The sequence below is a fragment of the Panthera pardus genome, unplaced genomic scaffold (genome assembly GCF_024362965.1).
Source record: "Panthera pardus isolate Hobbes unplaced genomic scaffold, ASM2436296v1 HiC_scaffold_11, whole genome shotgun sequence".
Taxonomy (NCBI): Eukaryota; Metazoa; Chordata; class Mammalia; order Carnivora; family Felidae; genus Panthera; species Panthera pardus.
Window position 1 is genome coordinate 47,168,802 of NW_026526666.1, and position 15,551 is coordinate 47,184,352.

Here is a 15,551-nt window from a genome sequence, read left to right on the forward strand (position 1 = left end):
CCAAATGATAACCACAGTGAGGTTAGTTAACATCTCCATTCCTTCACATAATTACTTTTTGTGTGTGTGGCAGTAACATTTAAGATCTCTCTTGACAACTCTCCAGAATATAATAAGGTACTGTTAATTATAGTCACCATGCTGTACCTTAGATCCCCAGAATTTATTATCTTGTAGCTGGAAATGTGGGGGAAATTATTTTTTGGTCAGGAAAGCTTGTCTCCCTTAATGTTAGTGACCAAGACCCATGTTCCTTTGAATCAAGGGTCATGAACTTAGCTATTTGTTTCAATATAAAGGGGAAGAAACCAAATCATTATTAATGTGTCAAAATATTAGCCAAGCCATATGAATAATATGTCAACTCAGATTCAATTGATGATTAGAAAACTTGGTGGGACTTTAGAAGAAAAAAAACTGGGCTGTTAGAAATAAAACATGAAAATAGTGCATATGTTATATTAGTTTCAGAATAGTGAATATTTTATGAATAAAGTGAATTATGGAAAAGGTAATGAAGATATAAACTACAATGAAGATATACTGAGGATAGAACTCTGATGATCACTTTGCATTTTCAAATAATTATATAGGAAAAAAATAAGCCAAAGAGGTAGATAAAAAGAAAAAAATAATAAGACTCAGAGCCATCAATATTCTAATGATAGGTAAAAATTAAAAAACAATGTAAAGAATTAGGTCTATTTCAATAATGCTCAAGTTTGAGAATGAGATAGGCTGCCCTGTGTGATGGAGACCATGGGATATGGAATAAAACAAATGAATTTAAAATTTCACTCTGTTACTTAGCCACTCTGTGACCTCATATTGATAGCTCAGAATTCCATTTTTTCTGCGTGTAAAATAATTCCTCTTCACAGAATTGCAGTGAATTACTCTGAAGACTTGGTCATCACCAAAATGAAAACAACCTAGCACATGGTAAGTGGTCAGGAAAAATCAATTACCTTCTCATTATTTATCTCTTGAAGGAAGCACTGGGATGTATGTATGTGCAAATTCCTGCCACAGACATTTCAGGAAATTGGACGATAATCCTTACTGTTCTCTGCATTCTTCTTTGCTTGACTCTCAGAAGCTGTGTTGCAAAATCAGTAATTCTCCTGGTCATATCAGTAAGGGATTTTGTGGAATGAAAAATGTTTCTGTGACTGTAGAACTATCAGAACTTCCATAATCTGGATTACAAAATAAAATGAGTTTTTTTATATTTATCATTACTTATTTGTCATGAATGTTCTGTATCTACCATTCCCCATTAAACTCTCATGTCTTTGTGCACCCATGTTGGATCTTACTCATCTTTTCATACCATCCTATTTCTAACACTGTGCTTAATACTAATTAATATTTGAGACAAATTGACTTAATAAGAGTACTTTATACATGTTGGTATAATTATGTTAATGAATCATTTTTTTCTCATGATATTAAGTTCATGTTCTGCTAAGCTTTGAGAAGAGAGAAAAGAAATGAAGCCACATGTTAATTTCTATAAAAGCTAGTACGAGAAGCCAAAATAAATCTAACAATTATAATTATAATAGCTAATACACTTAGCTCCAGGTACATGCCAGACACTGTGCTACCTGCTTTTCATGGGTTATCTTACTTAATCCTCAAAACAACTTAGTGAGATAGGCATTGTACAGATGAGAAAGCTAAAGCTTAGAAACGTTGAATGACCAGCTCAGGGTCATGTAAGTCATGTTCAGTGCACACCGATGCCTGAGAAATCTGCATGTTGTTCCAAACGATTGCCAAATTTGTGGAACTACCTTTTACTCCTGCTCAGGAATCAAAATTAAACCCAAAAAACCAAATAGTGTGTGCAACAGGATAGAATAACCAATTCATACACTGTGCTTCTTTTTACTTTCATATTCTCAAAGATAGTACTTATAGTTTTACTGACTATATCATGATTTTGAAAATAGTTTTCTATCATGAATAATAAATTATTGGAATTAACATATGTATTGAAAAATCATAGATCTAATATTTGCAGTGTAAAGTAAAAACAGGGTGGAAAGTTGTGAAAACCAGGTATGCAGGGCTCTTCACATTTTCCTATTTCTACGTATATTTATTCATAGGTTAAACAGTGCCCTTAAGTGTCTAAATTAATAGGCAGCCTTTTTGAAGTAATTAAGACTTGATTATATCGCTTTTGATTAGAGAAAAAAAGCAGTTTTGCTTGTTTACAGTATTTTTAAATTGTGCATAAACTAATTTTGTTTTTCAAAGAAAAGAATTCCACATCAAAAAGTGGTTACTGCAGGAAAAGAATGTCCTCCCATAAAGAACAGTTAATTACCATGGCTACCATAATAAACAAAAAGTTAAACAAATCTAAGAAAGATTTTTTTCCCTACTTTTCATCGTTTTAGATTTTGTTTGTAAACTTTATCAACTATATTTACTTTACTGACTAGACACATATCTGTAATTAAAAGAATTATTCCCAAGTGTCATAAAGTAGGCATGTAGAATTTTTCTCACCATGAGAAACATGATTCCAGTGTGTTGTATATAATTTTTATACACATGGATCTTAAAAGTGCTGGCGGAAATTACAAGTGTAAAATACCTCCTTTTTATTCTAACACCAAACTGAAAATTAATCTCCTGGTGTTTTAGAGTTGCATTATCTCACATGTTTCCCCAGTTGGGGAATGGGCAGGTTCTAGAAGTATTCATTTCCAACCTTTGATTCCTATCAGTGTACATAATAGAAATTTTATATTGTGGACTCCTAAACAGTAACACCAATGTTTTCATTTTGTTATCTATAAGCTTGATAGTTTGAAAAAAAAAAAAAGGGCTTTCTAATTATAGTTTAAGAATACTACTAATATAAATAGGCTTTTACAAACAGGCATAAACCAGTCCAAATTATTCCCATTGTCCTAATTGCCACATTTTCTTGTTTTAAAAACATGAAAATAAATATGTTCTTTCTCAGTGCCAATTTTGGGTTTGTTGTTCAAGCTAGTTAGGAACTGGCGATTGAAGTTAGTGAGTTTTGATTTTCTCCTAGTGTGTCCTAATCTTAGGAAGGAGTTAAAGACAATTCTCAAGTTGCTGTCTTCATACTAAGAACAATGAAATTTCTGAAGTAAATAGAGAGATGAAGAAGCAATAACATACATTTATAGTTCTGGAAGATAAAAGGAATCTGCAAGAAAAGCAGTAACTATATTTGTCTCAGAAAGACTCCATAGAATCTGTTGAAGGTTGTATGTTTCTGCAGCCACTTTTCAAGGAATTTTTTAATAACAATACTTATTTCTACAGGTGTTAAAATAAAAAGAATAGGTTATGAATCCATTGCACTTATCACATGTTGAAAATTAAATGAAGTATTTTTATTTATGGTTCTTCCTTCTTTTCTTCTGAACCATTAACCTCAATCTTACTTGGAATAAAATGTAAGATTCAGATAAAACAAAGTGAAATAATAACATAGATTGTGGATGTTTTTTCTTGGAATAGTGTTTTAATATTAAACACAATTTTAAATATTTAATATCATTACTACTTTTATGTAAGCTTGTTGTTTCAGGCTTGCTGCTATGATATTAAGGAATTTGTCCAGACAATCAGGTTATTAAATTATTTTGTACTTTGTTTCGTTGAAAATGTGCTTATGTGAAAATGAGATTACAGTAATAGAATGACACCTGTTTTCCAGTCATGATAACCTTGTCTGATAATGTTGCTTGCTTGCCTGGGATGTTATTGGTTCATGGCAAGCAGGAGAAAGAAGACTTTAATATTAGAATCTGTTAAGTATAGTTGTGTTTTCAGTGGGAGGAAAAAGTGATCTAAAAAAGGGCTAGATATAGCTGCTTACCTATGACATACACTGGATTAAATTTGATACCCAACACAGAAGGTTAGAAGGAAGCACAGAGAAGGGCAGTTCATTAAGAACTAGGAGGCTTGGTTCATGGTCTCAGTTTTGCCATTATCTGCCTCTGGGAGTCTTTGGACAGCTCTCAGAATTCCTAAAGAGGTTGCAATATCTATTTTTTTCTAAAGTCTATTCTAGTTCTAACCTCCTACAATTATGCTTTCCTTGACATACAACTCCTCAGATATTCTTTAATTGTATAAAGCATTTTCTCTAAATTATCATCTATTCTTTATAAGCAAGACTTATATCATTGTGATGATATGGTACACTCCTTTCATTAAAACTTGTAAGGTGAAATGAATCATATTGAGTTGTCTTGATATACCCTCAGACTCTAGTCTTACAAATTATAAATAATGTATTATTTATCTACATTTAGAATGGTTAAGCACATTGCACATATGTCTATTTGCCTGTGTAATGGTATCCATATGAAAGTACTCAATCAAATGTGAGACAAAATATGAAAAATTACAACTAGAAGGAGGGTCTGACTGAGAATGCCTCCGATGAATTTAGGTGAGAATATCAACATAGTTAAGTAAAGAATTAACACAATGATTAGTTATAAAAAGGAGAAAATCTTTCAGAATCTCCTTGCAACAAAAGTCTGATCTCATGGGTGTGAGAGTGCATGAAATGGAAATACAAGATGATTTAAAAAATATTATTTTTAATAATCCATTCAGTTTTTTTTAACTACTCATTAAGATGTACTAACAATTGTTTGGCTATAAATTTCATATTTTGTCCCTCAAAATTTTGGTCTTTAGTGAAAATTGTTCTTTCTTTTCTAGAAATCTCTGGTGCACTTAAACAATCATTGGAATTATAATAGCAGACTGAACCAGATTTCAAAAAAAAAAAAAGACGAAATAGGATAGAGACTCAGCCCAATATATTTTGCTAGATTGGAAGAATGATGGTATATGTATATGAAACAAACATTAGATGAACCAATATGTGTGTGTGTGTGTGTGTGTGTGTGTGTGTGTGTGTGTGCATGCGTGTAATTGAAGATTCTGTTGATACAATTATGTATTTAAATAAACAAAGCAAAATAGCTTTAGAAAAGAAAATTTTAGAGATGCTATGAATAAATAAATATTTTTAAGTCCAAAGCACAATAGATATGACATCTTTTTGCCTAAAAAATGCTAAAATTATCTTTTCTTTAAATGAGACTAGAAACCCAGCCAAAGGAAACATATCAAACTGTTGTTTAAGTAGGTAAAAGTGTTTAACATATTTTAAAATATAATGTAAAAAGTTTCTGTAAAAATTGCATTTATGCATCTACCATACTTTTCCCAGACCATTTTTTTTTATATTATTCAGTACTGTTTTGTCTTGCTTTGTTTTGTTTCCCAAAGCAAAGCTTTGTTCTCTAGTGGTTAGATTTGCTAAAATATATGTAAGACATAATTTTTTGGAGTAGATCATTCTATTTATAAGTATGGTTTCACAAATCTTTAGTGTGGTAATTTCATGTAATACAATTTATAATATTTTTAATGTAAGTTAATTTCCTCCCTATGATATTGCAAAGTAGTTCTTCAATCAGATGATTCATTGTAACCAGCTTTTAAGATGTGTGATTATTCCCACCTTAATGATATTTGATTCAAATCATTGTATATAGACTTAGTAAGAAGAGAAATTTTCTTATCTGAAAAAATGGTTTATTGAAGAAGCAGTATAAATCAAGCTTGAACCTTTTATAATTTGAATTTTCCTAGGTTGTTACAAAGCAGCTGAATATCTCTTACCATGACAGGAAACAAGAAAATTTCATATATCCAAACCTGTATTTATAGCTATACTTTAATGACACTTTTGATTTTGATAGAGAGGGAACACCGATAATACTGAATCCTAATAGATACTTCATTCACAATTGTGTCTAAAGATTTATCCAATATTTAGGACCTCAAAGTAGTAAATTAATCTCTACGACCATTGCTCTCGGTCATTCAATCCTTCTTTGTCGAAAAGTTTAATGAGTTTCTTATTCTAAATGCATTGCTGTCTTCCTTAGTCATATTTTTATTTTAGTTTTCCATTCAAAGCAATGGGAAGAAATTTATAACCTGTCATTTTAGAGTCTAAATCCAATCATCCTAGAAATCAAAACCTTATTATTCAAGCCCATTTTTTTTTCTTTTCCAGCTTCCCTATTTCATAGTTGGGATTGAGAACGAACATCTGAAATTTAATATGAGTAACTTAAACTAACATAGTTAGCAATATCTACTGAACTTTTCCTACATAATGAGGCATGCCTATAAGCAAAGAACTTTGGGGAAGTGGACAGTGAAATTTTCACATTGCATATGCCTGGGTCACTGCTTTCTCAAATTGAATTGGAGTGCTCCAATGCATCTCAGCTTTTCAGCCTACAGAATAGTGTAGCAGGGAAACCTAACTGTGAATTTTCAAATCTGCACTGAGTTCAAACTCCTGTCCCTTTTGTCTAGTAAGTTTCTGATATTATTTGTAAGTAATGAGTCTTTTTGACTCAATGCTATGGTTACCTTTCTTAAATGATCTCTGACTTAACTATTAATGCTTTCTTATAGCTTAAACTCAGTGTATTAGCTAGTACTTACCTTTACATTTTCTTCACGCAAATGCAATAACTTTAGAAAAGTTGTCCAAAAATTAAGTTTAGATCCTACTTTTTCAAGGACAAATTTATATTTATCTTAGTTGTATGTAAGTTCTCACAGTCATCTGGCATCTTTTATGGATCTTCCATTTTGTTTTCCATTCAACGTTTCCAAAAATCTTTTAGTCTCAGCAACCTTAACACTACCCTTTCTTTTCAGTTATGAAAGAAATTTTCTCTACTAACTTAAAGACCTTCAATTTGAACTTCCCCTTTTCTTACCTATGAAACATCCACCTCTATCATTACTCCTGTTTTTTTTTTAAAAATATGTTTGTTTGTTTGTTTGTTTATTTATTTATTTATTTATGAGAGAGAGAGAGAGAGAGAGAGAGAACAGGTGAGGGGCAGAGAGAGAGGGAGAGAGAGAGAATCCCATGGAAGCTCTGTGCTGTCAGCACAGAGCCCAGTGCAGGGTTCGAACTCATGAACTGTGAGATCATGACCTCCGCCAAAACCAAGGGCCAGATGCTGAACTAACTGAACCACCCAGGAACCCCCTACTTTGCTTTTTCCTATCCATAACTTCATTCATGCCCTAATCCTCTTCTATCATCATTACCTGTGTATCTGTATTTACCTCTCCATGCTTAGAAATAATCTTCAAGTTTTCCACATCCTAAGGGACTCTGCTAGTCCCTAAAGTTATTTTTCTTTTTCTGTTGATTTTTCTTTCACTTTAAATATCCTTTTTTTAATGTTTATTTATTTTTGAGAGAGACACAGACAGAGTGTGACAGGGGAGGGGCAGAGAGAGAGAGAGATAGCCTCCAGGCTCTGAGCTGTCAGCACAGAGCCTGATGCGGGGCTCGAACCCACAAACTGTGAGATCATGACCTGAGCCGAAGTCGGACGCTCAACCGACTGAGCCACCCAGGTGCCCCTCACTTTAAATATCCTTAATAAAATACTCTGTGTCTTCTGCCAGAGTTTTCTTATCACTCACTCCTTATAGTCAGACTACTGCCTTGTTTTGAAATTGTTCTATTTTTTTTAATATGAAATTTATTGTCAAATTAGTTTCCATACAACACCCAGTGCTCATCCCAACAGGTGCCCTCCTCAATGCCCATCACCCACGTTCCCTCCCTCTTACCTCCCATCAACCCTCACCCTCAGTTTATTCTCGGTTGTTTCAGAGTCTCTTATGGTTTGGCTCTCTCCCTCTCTAACTTTTTTTTTTCCTTCTCCTCTCCCATGGTCTTCTGTTTAGTTTCTCAGGATCCACTCAAGTAATGATGGTGACTTCATAATCACCACATATGCCCAGGCATCATCTTCAAAACATTCAACATTGAATGTCATGATCAAGATCATTACCTGAGCTGAAATCAGGAATCAGACACTTAACTGACTGAGCCACTCAAATGCACCAGAATATCACCTTTTTAAAAACTATTTCTGATTTAATGTATTTTTTAAATTAACTTACAATTTCATCCTTACAGCATCATTTCCTGTTGACTTATAATCACCTCCTAGATGTAGAGAGGGTAACCTAACTTAAAAGTAGTCCCTTGGAGGGGCTTTGGTGCAGGTAGTGATCTGCGGTTCATGGGTTTCAGCTCTTTCTTTCTTTTTTTTTTTTTTTTTTTTTAATGTCAATGTTTTATTTAATCATTTTGTCTACAACTGAAACTCTGGGAACTCAAAGTTAACATCCTTGCCCGTGAGCTTCTTATAGACACCCGAGAAGGTTTCCACCTTGTGTTCCACATTGTTCTGCTGTGCTTTATCCAAGTGAACCTTTATGAGCCGGCTGCTGTCCAGTTTCACACGGATTCTCTTGCCCATAATCTCGCTTGGGAAAACCAAGTCCTCCAGGATTGCGTCGTGCACGGCGGTCAAAGTGCAGTTTCTGGGACGCTTTTGCTGATTTTTTGTATGGCTTTTTCGAGCTGGCTTAGGCAGAATTCTCCTCTGAGCAATAAAGACCACGTGCTTCCCACTGAACTTTTTCTCCAGCTCACGCACTACCCGGACTTGGATTTTCTGGAAAGACCAGATTGCTTCAGATTCTGTGTCTCCTTCTCTCTCTGCTCCTCCCCTGCTCCTGCTCTGTCTTTCTCTCTCTCTCTCTCTCTCTCTCTCTCTCTCTCTCTCTCTCTCAAAACTTAATAAACATTAAATAAATTAAAAAAAAAATAGTCCCCTAAGAGTTTCCTATTTCATTGTCACTCCTCTCCACAATCCACCTCCCTGCCAGGGCTGAATCAGACAAAGGTTCTTAAGAGTAGCACCTCCCTGCTGGAGCTGAGTCAAAGGTTCTTAAGGAAAGGAAGGAAAATGAAAACTATAAACCAGAGAAACTATAAATAGAGAGAAACTAATCACTCTCTCATATCCCACTGTAGAAATTCCAGCTTGAAGCAGGGTCTGAATCGAGGAAGTTGGCAACTTAACACTAAATCAAATCTAGCTCATGATTAGTATATGAGATTTACCATTCTTAGTAAGTGGAGAGGGGGACCCATGACTGTGTTATCCATGAGTGAGAAGAAAAGTCAGGAATCATGCGGAGTATTTCATCCATGAGCAGAGGAAGATTTTCTTCATCAATAAAGCATAAAGGATTTGGTGGGAAGCAGAACATAAAATCTGTATTTTGCTTCTACAGTGAATTTTTTTTTTTTGATGAAGCCATTAAATATGCTCTGTCAATATACCATATTCGGAAAGGGGGATTGGACCCAAGAAGAAATGAAGGCCATATGTCTTAAAAATTTCTTCATTTGCTCTTTATTCAAGTAGACTCAGTGGAGCATAATACAAAGTGATAAATAAGCTCATGGAGTGTTAATACCTTAACAGCAAGTATCCATGTTCAGTGGAACTATTTACACAACTTTATTTCATTCTGTAGCAAATAACAGAATACATGGTGTAATGTTGTATATTTAAAGGAAAGCACTTTTAATAGGAAGACAAAAGAGAAAGAAAGAAAGAAAGAAAGAAAGAAAGAAAGAAAGAAAGAAAAGAAAAGAAAGAGAAAGAGAGGAAGAAAGAAAGATAAATAGGTAAAATGGGTGCAAGCAATAGTGAACAGTCCACAAGAACAAGGAAGGGTTAAAGAGTTACTGCTTATGTTGTATACCTTTATCCCTAACCTATTCATTGTGTTATGGTTTAAAGCAGTTGCCATTCAGCAAACAGCAGATTTTTTCTTAAAAACTTATTTCATGGTATGCCTGTGTGGCTCAGTTGGTTAAGTGTCCAACTTTTTGATTTCAGCTCACCAGATCGAGCCCTATGTTGGGCTCTGAACCAACAGTGTGGAGCCTGCTTGGGATTCTCTCTCTCTCTCTCTCTCTCTCTCTCTTTCTTTTTTTTTTTTTAACGTTTATTTATTTTTGAGACAGAGAGAGACAGAGCATGAACAGGGGAGGAGCAGAGAGAGAGGGAGACACAGAATCTGAAACAGGCTCCAGGCTCTGAGCTGTCAGCACAGAGCCCGACGCGGGGCTTGAACTCACGGACCGCAAGATCATGACCTGAGCCAAAGTCGGCCGCTTAACCGACTGAGCCACCCAGGCGCCCCTCTCTCTCTCTTTCTGCCCTTCCCTCTCTCTCTCTCAAAAGAAATAAACTTAAAAAATAAAATAAAATGAATTATTTCATATAGTATGCTGCTGAAGTGGCTTGCCTTTTAAATTATTCTAGTATTTACTGAGATGTGGATTCATTTGACGGTCTGTACTATTGCTTCAGCAATAAAATGAGAAATAATTAGGTAAATTAGTATATAGGCCAATGTAAATATATCCGTAATATTGAAATATATATATATATAAAAGTATATGTGTGCATATGTGTGTATATATACGTGTATATGTACATAATATTTTATTTCTTTGTTATATAATGAGATGTGACACTTCGGTTTGCTTTAGTAAGGATTCAGCTAAAAAAACCTTACTTTAAAAGCTTCTCAGTTACAACCTCATTAGCAGAAAGTTATATAGCTACCATGTTTACAGACTTGGGCTGTTTTTAGTATCTTCCAAATGTGAGTAGTTCATTGAGCTTAAATGCTATTCTCTCCCATTTTATAGGGGCAAGGTCACAGTTATAGCATAGGATATTGCCTATAGCTGAGTTTCTTGTAAAATAGCAAGACTGCAATACTTATGCAAATTGACACTTTTCCAATTTAGCATTTTAATTTTGAAGGTCACACTCATAAAGACCATGGAGATTTTTTACCATAAGGCTTCTGAATTTTTTAGAGCATAATTGAATTGTATGAACGGGAAAGTGGGGAGACAGGGGGAGATTGAAATACCAACTATGTCATCTAACTCATCATATTACTTACACAAAATTTTTTCATCATGCTAATAAAACTTTTTACAAGTATGCTTCTTTCCTGAATTGGCTGTAGCATTCTCTGTAAGGCACACTTGATTGAAAGTTGTTGAGTAACCTAAATGTGTCTTTATTTTTCTCTAGGATAGCCTGTTTCTCCTGACTGTTGTCAGGATCAAATGTTGCTTATTAGAGTTGCAGGGTCAGCACAGCAGTTACGGTGTGAACCTTAGGAATAGATAAGACATGGAGGAATGATGGACAGATAGTTACTGAAACATATGTAAAGACCTCACCTATTTAAAATAGCCATCTTATGTTGTTAAACCTCAGTTAATCACTTAATACAAAAAGAGAATGAAAACCAACTGTAAAAATTTTAGCTATTTCTAATATGACATCTAGCATTTATTTTAATGAATCCTTACTTTAGGAATGCGTTCAGTCTCCTTACTTCTGTAGCCATAGTCAACATTGCCAGTTCTTTGCTGTTTGAAAGAAGCAGTTTGCTGTTTCTGGAAGAATCTGAAACAAAGCTTTCAGTTACGTTGTTCATCATTCTGAATGAAGTATATCTCTTTTTCTTTGAGCCTTCAGAAATAATCTATACTTTCCTTTTCTCATTACTTCTTGAAAATGAAAAATTCTTAAAACTGCCCTGGAATCCTGCTTGAGCTTATTTTATTTTCTTCAGAACTTCACCCTGAAGCACAAGTAGGGATTTACTAATTTGGATTTTAAAGTCCCAAGCTTAGTTTGATGCAGTTAGTACATTCAAAATTTACCAGTTAGCAATTATTTTAAAAGTGTTCCTTTACTTTTTTCATGTCAAGTATTTTATCATAAACGTCTAAGGAACTGCTGCAGCTGGATACTTCTTTCCCTGCTGGAAAATTCTTGAGTGTCCATGTTTATTGTTCAGCAAGTTTTTATTTTGATGGATCTTAGGTTTTTATTTCATTTATTTCTGTTTTTGTTGAAACTCAACCATACAGATGCTTTCTACTGATTTTTGTTCTTTAAGATGTTTTATGGGAGAGGAGGGAGAGTCAAGTGCATAAGTTGTGCTTAAGTATTGTGATGGAATGAATTGTCTCTAACCCAAATTCATTATTGAAGCCCTGACCTCTACCCGCCCCCCCCCCCCCCCACAGTGTGCTGGTGTTTGGAGATGGGGCCTCCAGGAGGCAATTAGGGTTGGGTTAAGTCATGAGAATGGATCTCTGGTCCAATGATGTTGGCATACACAGGAAAGACCATTGAGGGCGCATAGAGAAGGTGTTTTCTGCAAACCAGGAAGAGAGCTCTCACTAGAAACTGAATTTTCTAGCACCTTGATCATGGACTTCCAGCCTCTAGAACCATGAGATAAGTAAATTCTGTTGTTTGAGTCACCCATTCTGTAGTATTTTGCTGTGGCAGCCTGAGCAGTCTAATGAAAGCATACAATATGAATATAACTGCAAAAATTTAGTGTCTAAGTCTTAACTTATTTTGCCCTCAGCTGATGAAGTTCCATATCATATGAAACACACAACAAATAATTGTAAATAATAGACAGATAACTCAGCGCTATTTATGTGTGTAGATGATGGAAACCAGCCCATACTACTTCCACAACTGGAGCATATCGATAAATTGCCCTTGAAATTAACGTGATCACAATAAGTCCAGTTTAACTGTGTACTAAAGTGACTAGGTTCTAGAAAGGCACCCAAACTTTGAGCTCTGCACACACTGGATGAATATGTGGTTAACAAGACCTTGTGCTGGCTCCTTTTTATGAGTAGAGATATAATGAGTTAATGGTTTTGTGTGATTGTAATAATAAAAGAGGAGGAAGTATTGGAATCAGATAAAATCAATTTTAAGTAAAAGCAAGGTCGTCCATATATGTGTTTTTCTCTTCAGGAACTAGTATAGAAAGTTTATGTTATATTTCTAAAACTTTCCTTGTGGATGTTTTAAAATTAAGTATTGATTTGGTTTCTAGTTACACGCCTGGGACCTACAGTTCCACTCTTGTCTCTTTATTCCTTAGAAACTGAGAATCAATCAGGCAGAACATTTAACTGTATTTTAAAGAGTTATTTTAGCCTGTAGAATCAAATTAAATCATTTTATTTTGGGAATCATAGTATTTAAATATCATGTTGGCAATTCCAAGATCATTATTTATATATTTACTTTTTATTTATATTTAGATGGTCAAATAGTATTATATAAGAACACTTGCCACTTACGATCCAATTCCAGAGTATATGCTTATAGAAAGATGTTCAAATTTCTTATTTACTTAAAGTTATAGCAACCGCAGGTATTTTATGAACTATTGACAGAATACGAAATGAATTTGTGTGTATCATATAAAAAATAACATCAAAGGGGTGTCTGGCTGGCTTAGTCAATAAAGCATATGACTCTTAATCTCTGGGTTCGGAGTCTGAGCCCCATATTGCGTGCAGAGATTACCTAAAAACAATAATTCTTAAAAAAAAATCTAAGTTTTATTTTATCATCTGTAAACCAGCTTAGATACCAACCATAGCAGCAAGCATTAAGTTGGTGAGAAAATAAAAGTTATAATGTGTATGAAGAAGGGCCAAGTAACTGTGCAAAACAAATAAAATATTGGCCCCATGAGGAGAAAAGTTTTTAGGAAGTTTACTAAACAGGCCCGGTGTGAATGGTAAGTCATTAAATGTGCCTCACTAAAGAAGAAAATTCATGAGTGTAAATAATTTAATTTGTTTTATAATATTTTCATATCATCCAGCTAGGAAACCAACAGGTCTAAGGCTACCATCTGTTTACATATATGTTAATTTATTTTCTTGAAACATTTTCCATTTAAGAAGAAAAAAAATCACAATCTCCAAAACTTACAATTCCTAAGTGGTGAACAAGACATAGATTTTTTAGTGTCTCCCCCATATTTAAGAAATAAAATATACTTACATATATAATCAATGCATTTAAGGTTAGGGAAGCAACTATTATGTGAAATAAAATCATCTTTGCTCTTATGCAGAATTTTAAAATCTGTCAGAGTGAGAAATAACAAGGAATAGAAAAATACTATGAATGTTCACTGTTCAAAATCGTCCTAAATTCCTGAAAAATACCCTATGAAACTTTAAAACATAAAATTGAAAATAAAATTAAAGACATTCTGTAATAATTGTGATTTTTCTAGTTCAGAATAAACTTTAATGAAAATAATATATTTTTTTAAAAACAAAGATAACATTACTGAGATGAATAAGAACTTGAAACACTTGAAAATAATCATAAGATTAAATTATAAATCTTACCTTACTAATTTGTAAATGAAATCCTTTAGTAACCTTAGTCAAAATCAGGAGATTTTCATTCTACTTAGTTTTATTTGTTTATTTTTTTGTTGTGTACTTCTAAGGGAAAAGGCTACTTCACCCACAGAAGCTTAATTTTAACACAAATGTGAAACTTGGAGAAAATTGTATAGCCCTAAAAGAAGGTTACATGTTAGGTTGGCAGAGGAGAAAGAAAAAAGTTATCCTGTGACTTGTAATGAGCCACAATCAGAATAAATCTTCTGATATAACTCTCTGTTTTACTTGCAATTTATCTGTTATTATTAGGTATCATTGTAGACTTCCCAAAAGCTACTAGAAAAACTTGCTGATCAAGCAGTGCTAAGACAAATAGATTTAATTTAGTAAAGGAGAATATTGCTTCCATAGGTTCTTAGTAGATACTCCAAAGAGGAAAATCAGAAAAGGTTATTTAAGGTTTTAGTGTCTGCACTGGGTGATTTGAAGATAGGTCTTGCAAAATATATAATTGGTTGGAATCGGGCAGAATTATGAGGTGAATAGCTTTAGATTGGTGTGCACAGAAAAGTCTGGAAGTAATTCTTATGAGCAATCTGTTTTATCTCTTAGAAATAAGTATTTATGGAGCCAGAATGTATGATTTTTAAACTGGCCCCAGTATATAGCAGAGGGAAAGAAAAGTAGGCCTGTCCTCTGTACTGTTGAACATAGGCCAGAAGAGTATGACTGTTTCTAACAGTGTTTCCCACAGGAGCAGTGGATTGTATCGTTTCAGTTCTCCGTCCTTCTTCTTGGCCACTCTTCAGCCTAAACTGAACAATAAACCATTATGGTCTAGAGATATGATCAATCCAGGTCTACATATCTTTTTGATGTGTCATGGTCATAGATAGATTTTTTGAAAGTAAGTATTCCACATTTTTGTTCTTCTTGTTAAAAGATTAACTCATCTACCATTTTACAAGACAGTTGCTGTGCAGCAGCATTTAAACTCTGGAAGTCATATTTGACTCTACAACACAGACAAATACTAAGAGAAGGAGTATAATCAGAGTTTGGAGGCTAGGACGAAGAATGGGTCAACTCATAAGGTCAATATTCAATGCAAAGTAGCTTGTTCAAATTCATGACCCTTTTAGTCAAGGCATTCTCTAATACTAGTGAAATAGTCTGAAACTCCTGTTATCTCTGAACCAAAGCATGTAAGATTCTCCCCACTTTCTAGACCTTTTGTAAAGCATGAAATGGGAAAACTTTGGGTGCAAAAGAAAATAGTACACAATTTCTCTTTGGTGGTTAAAGTTTTTGAACTCAATCAAGG

The 15,551-nt window shown here is 34.0% G+C and overlaps 2 protein-coding genes across 2 annotated transcripts in view; one reads left to right on the top strand and one right to left on the bottom strand.

Moving 5' to 3' along the window:
* NEGR1 (neuronal growth regulator 1) overlaps nt 1-15,551 on the top strand; it is an 843,544-nt gene that overhangs the window by 158,208 nt on the left and 669,785 nt on the right. The window lies entirely within an intron of this gene.
* Nucleotides 8,192-8,684, bottom strand: LOC109266597 (40S ribosomal protein S7-like; the record flags this gene model as incomplete). Its single annotated transcript, XM_053893974.1, has 1 exon — nt 8,192-8,684. A coding segment is annotated over one exon (450 nt), but the record flags the coding sequence as incomplete, so codon positions are not given.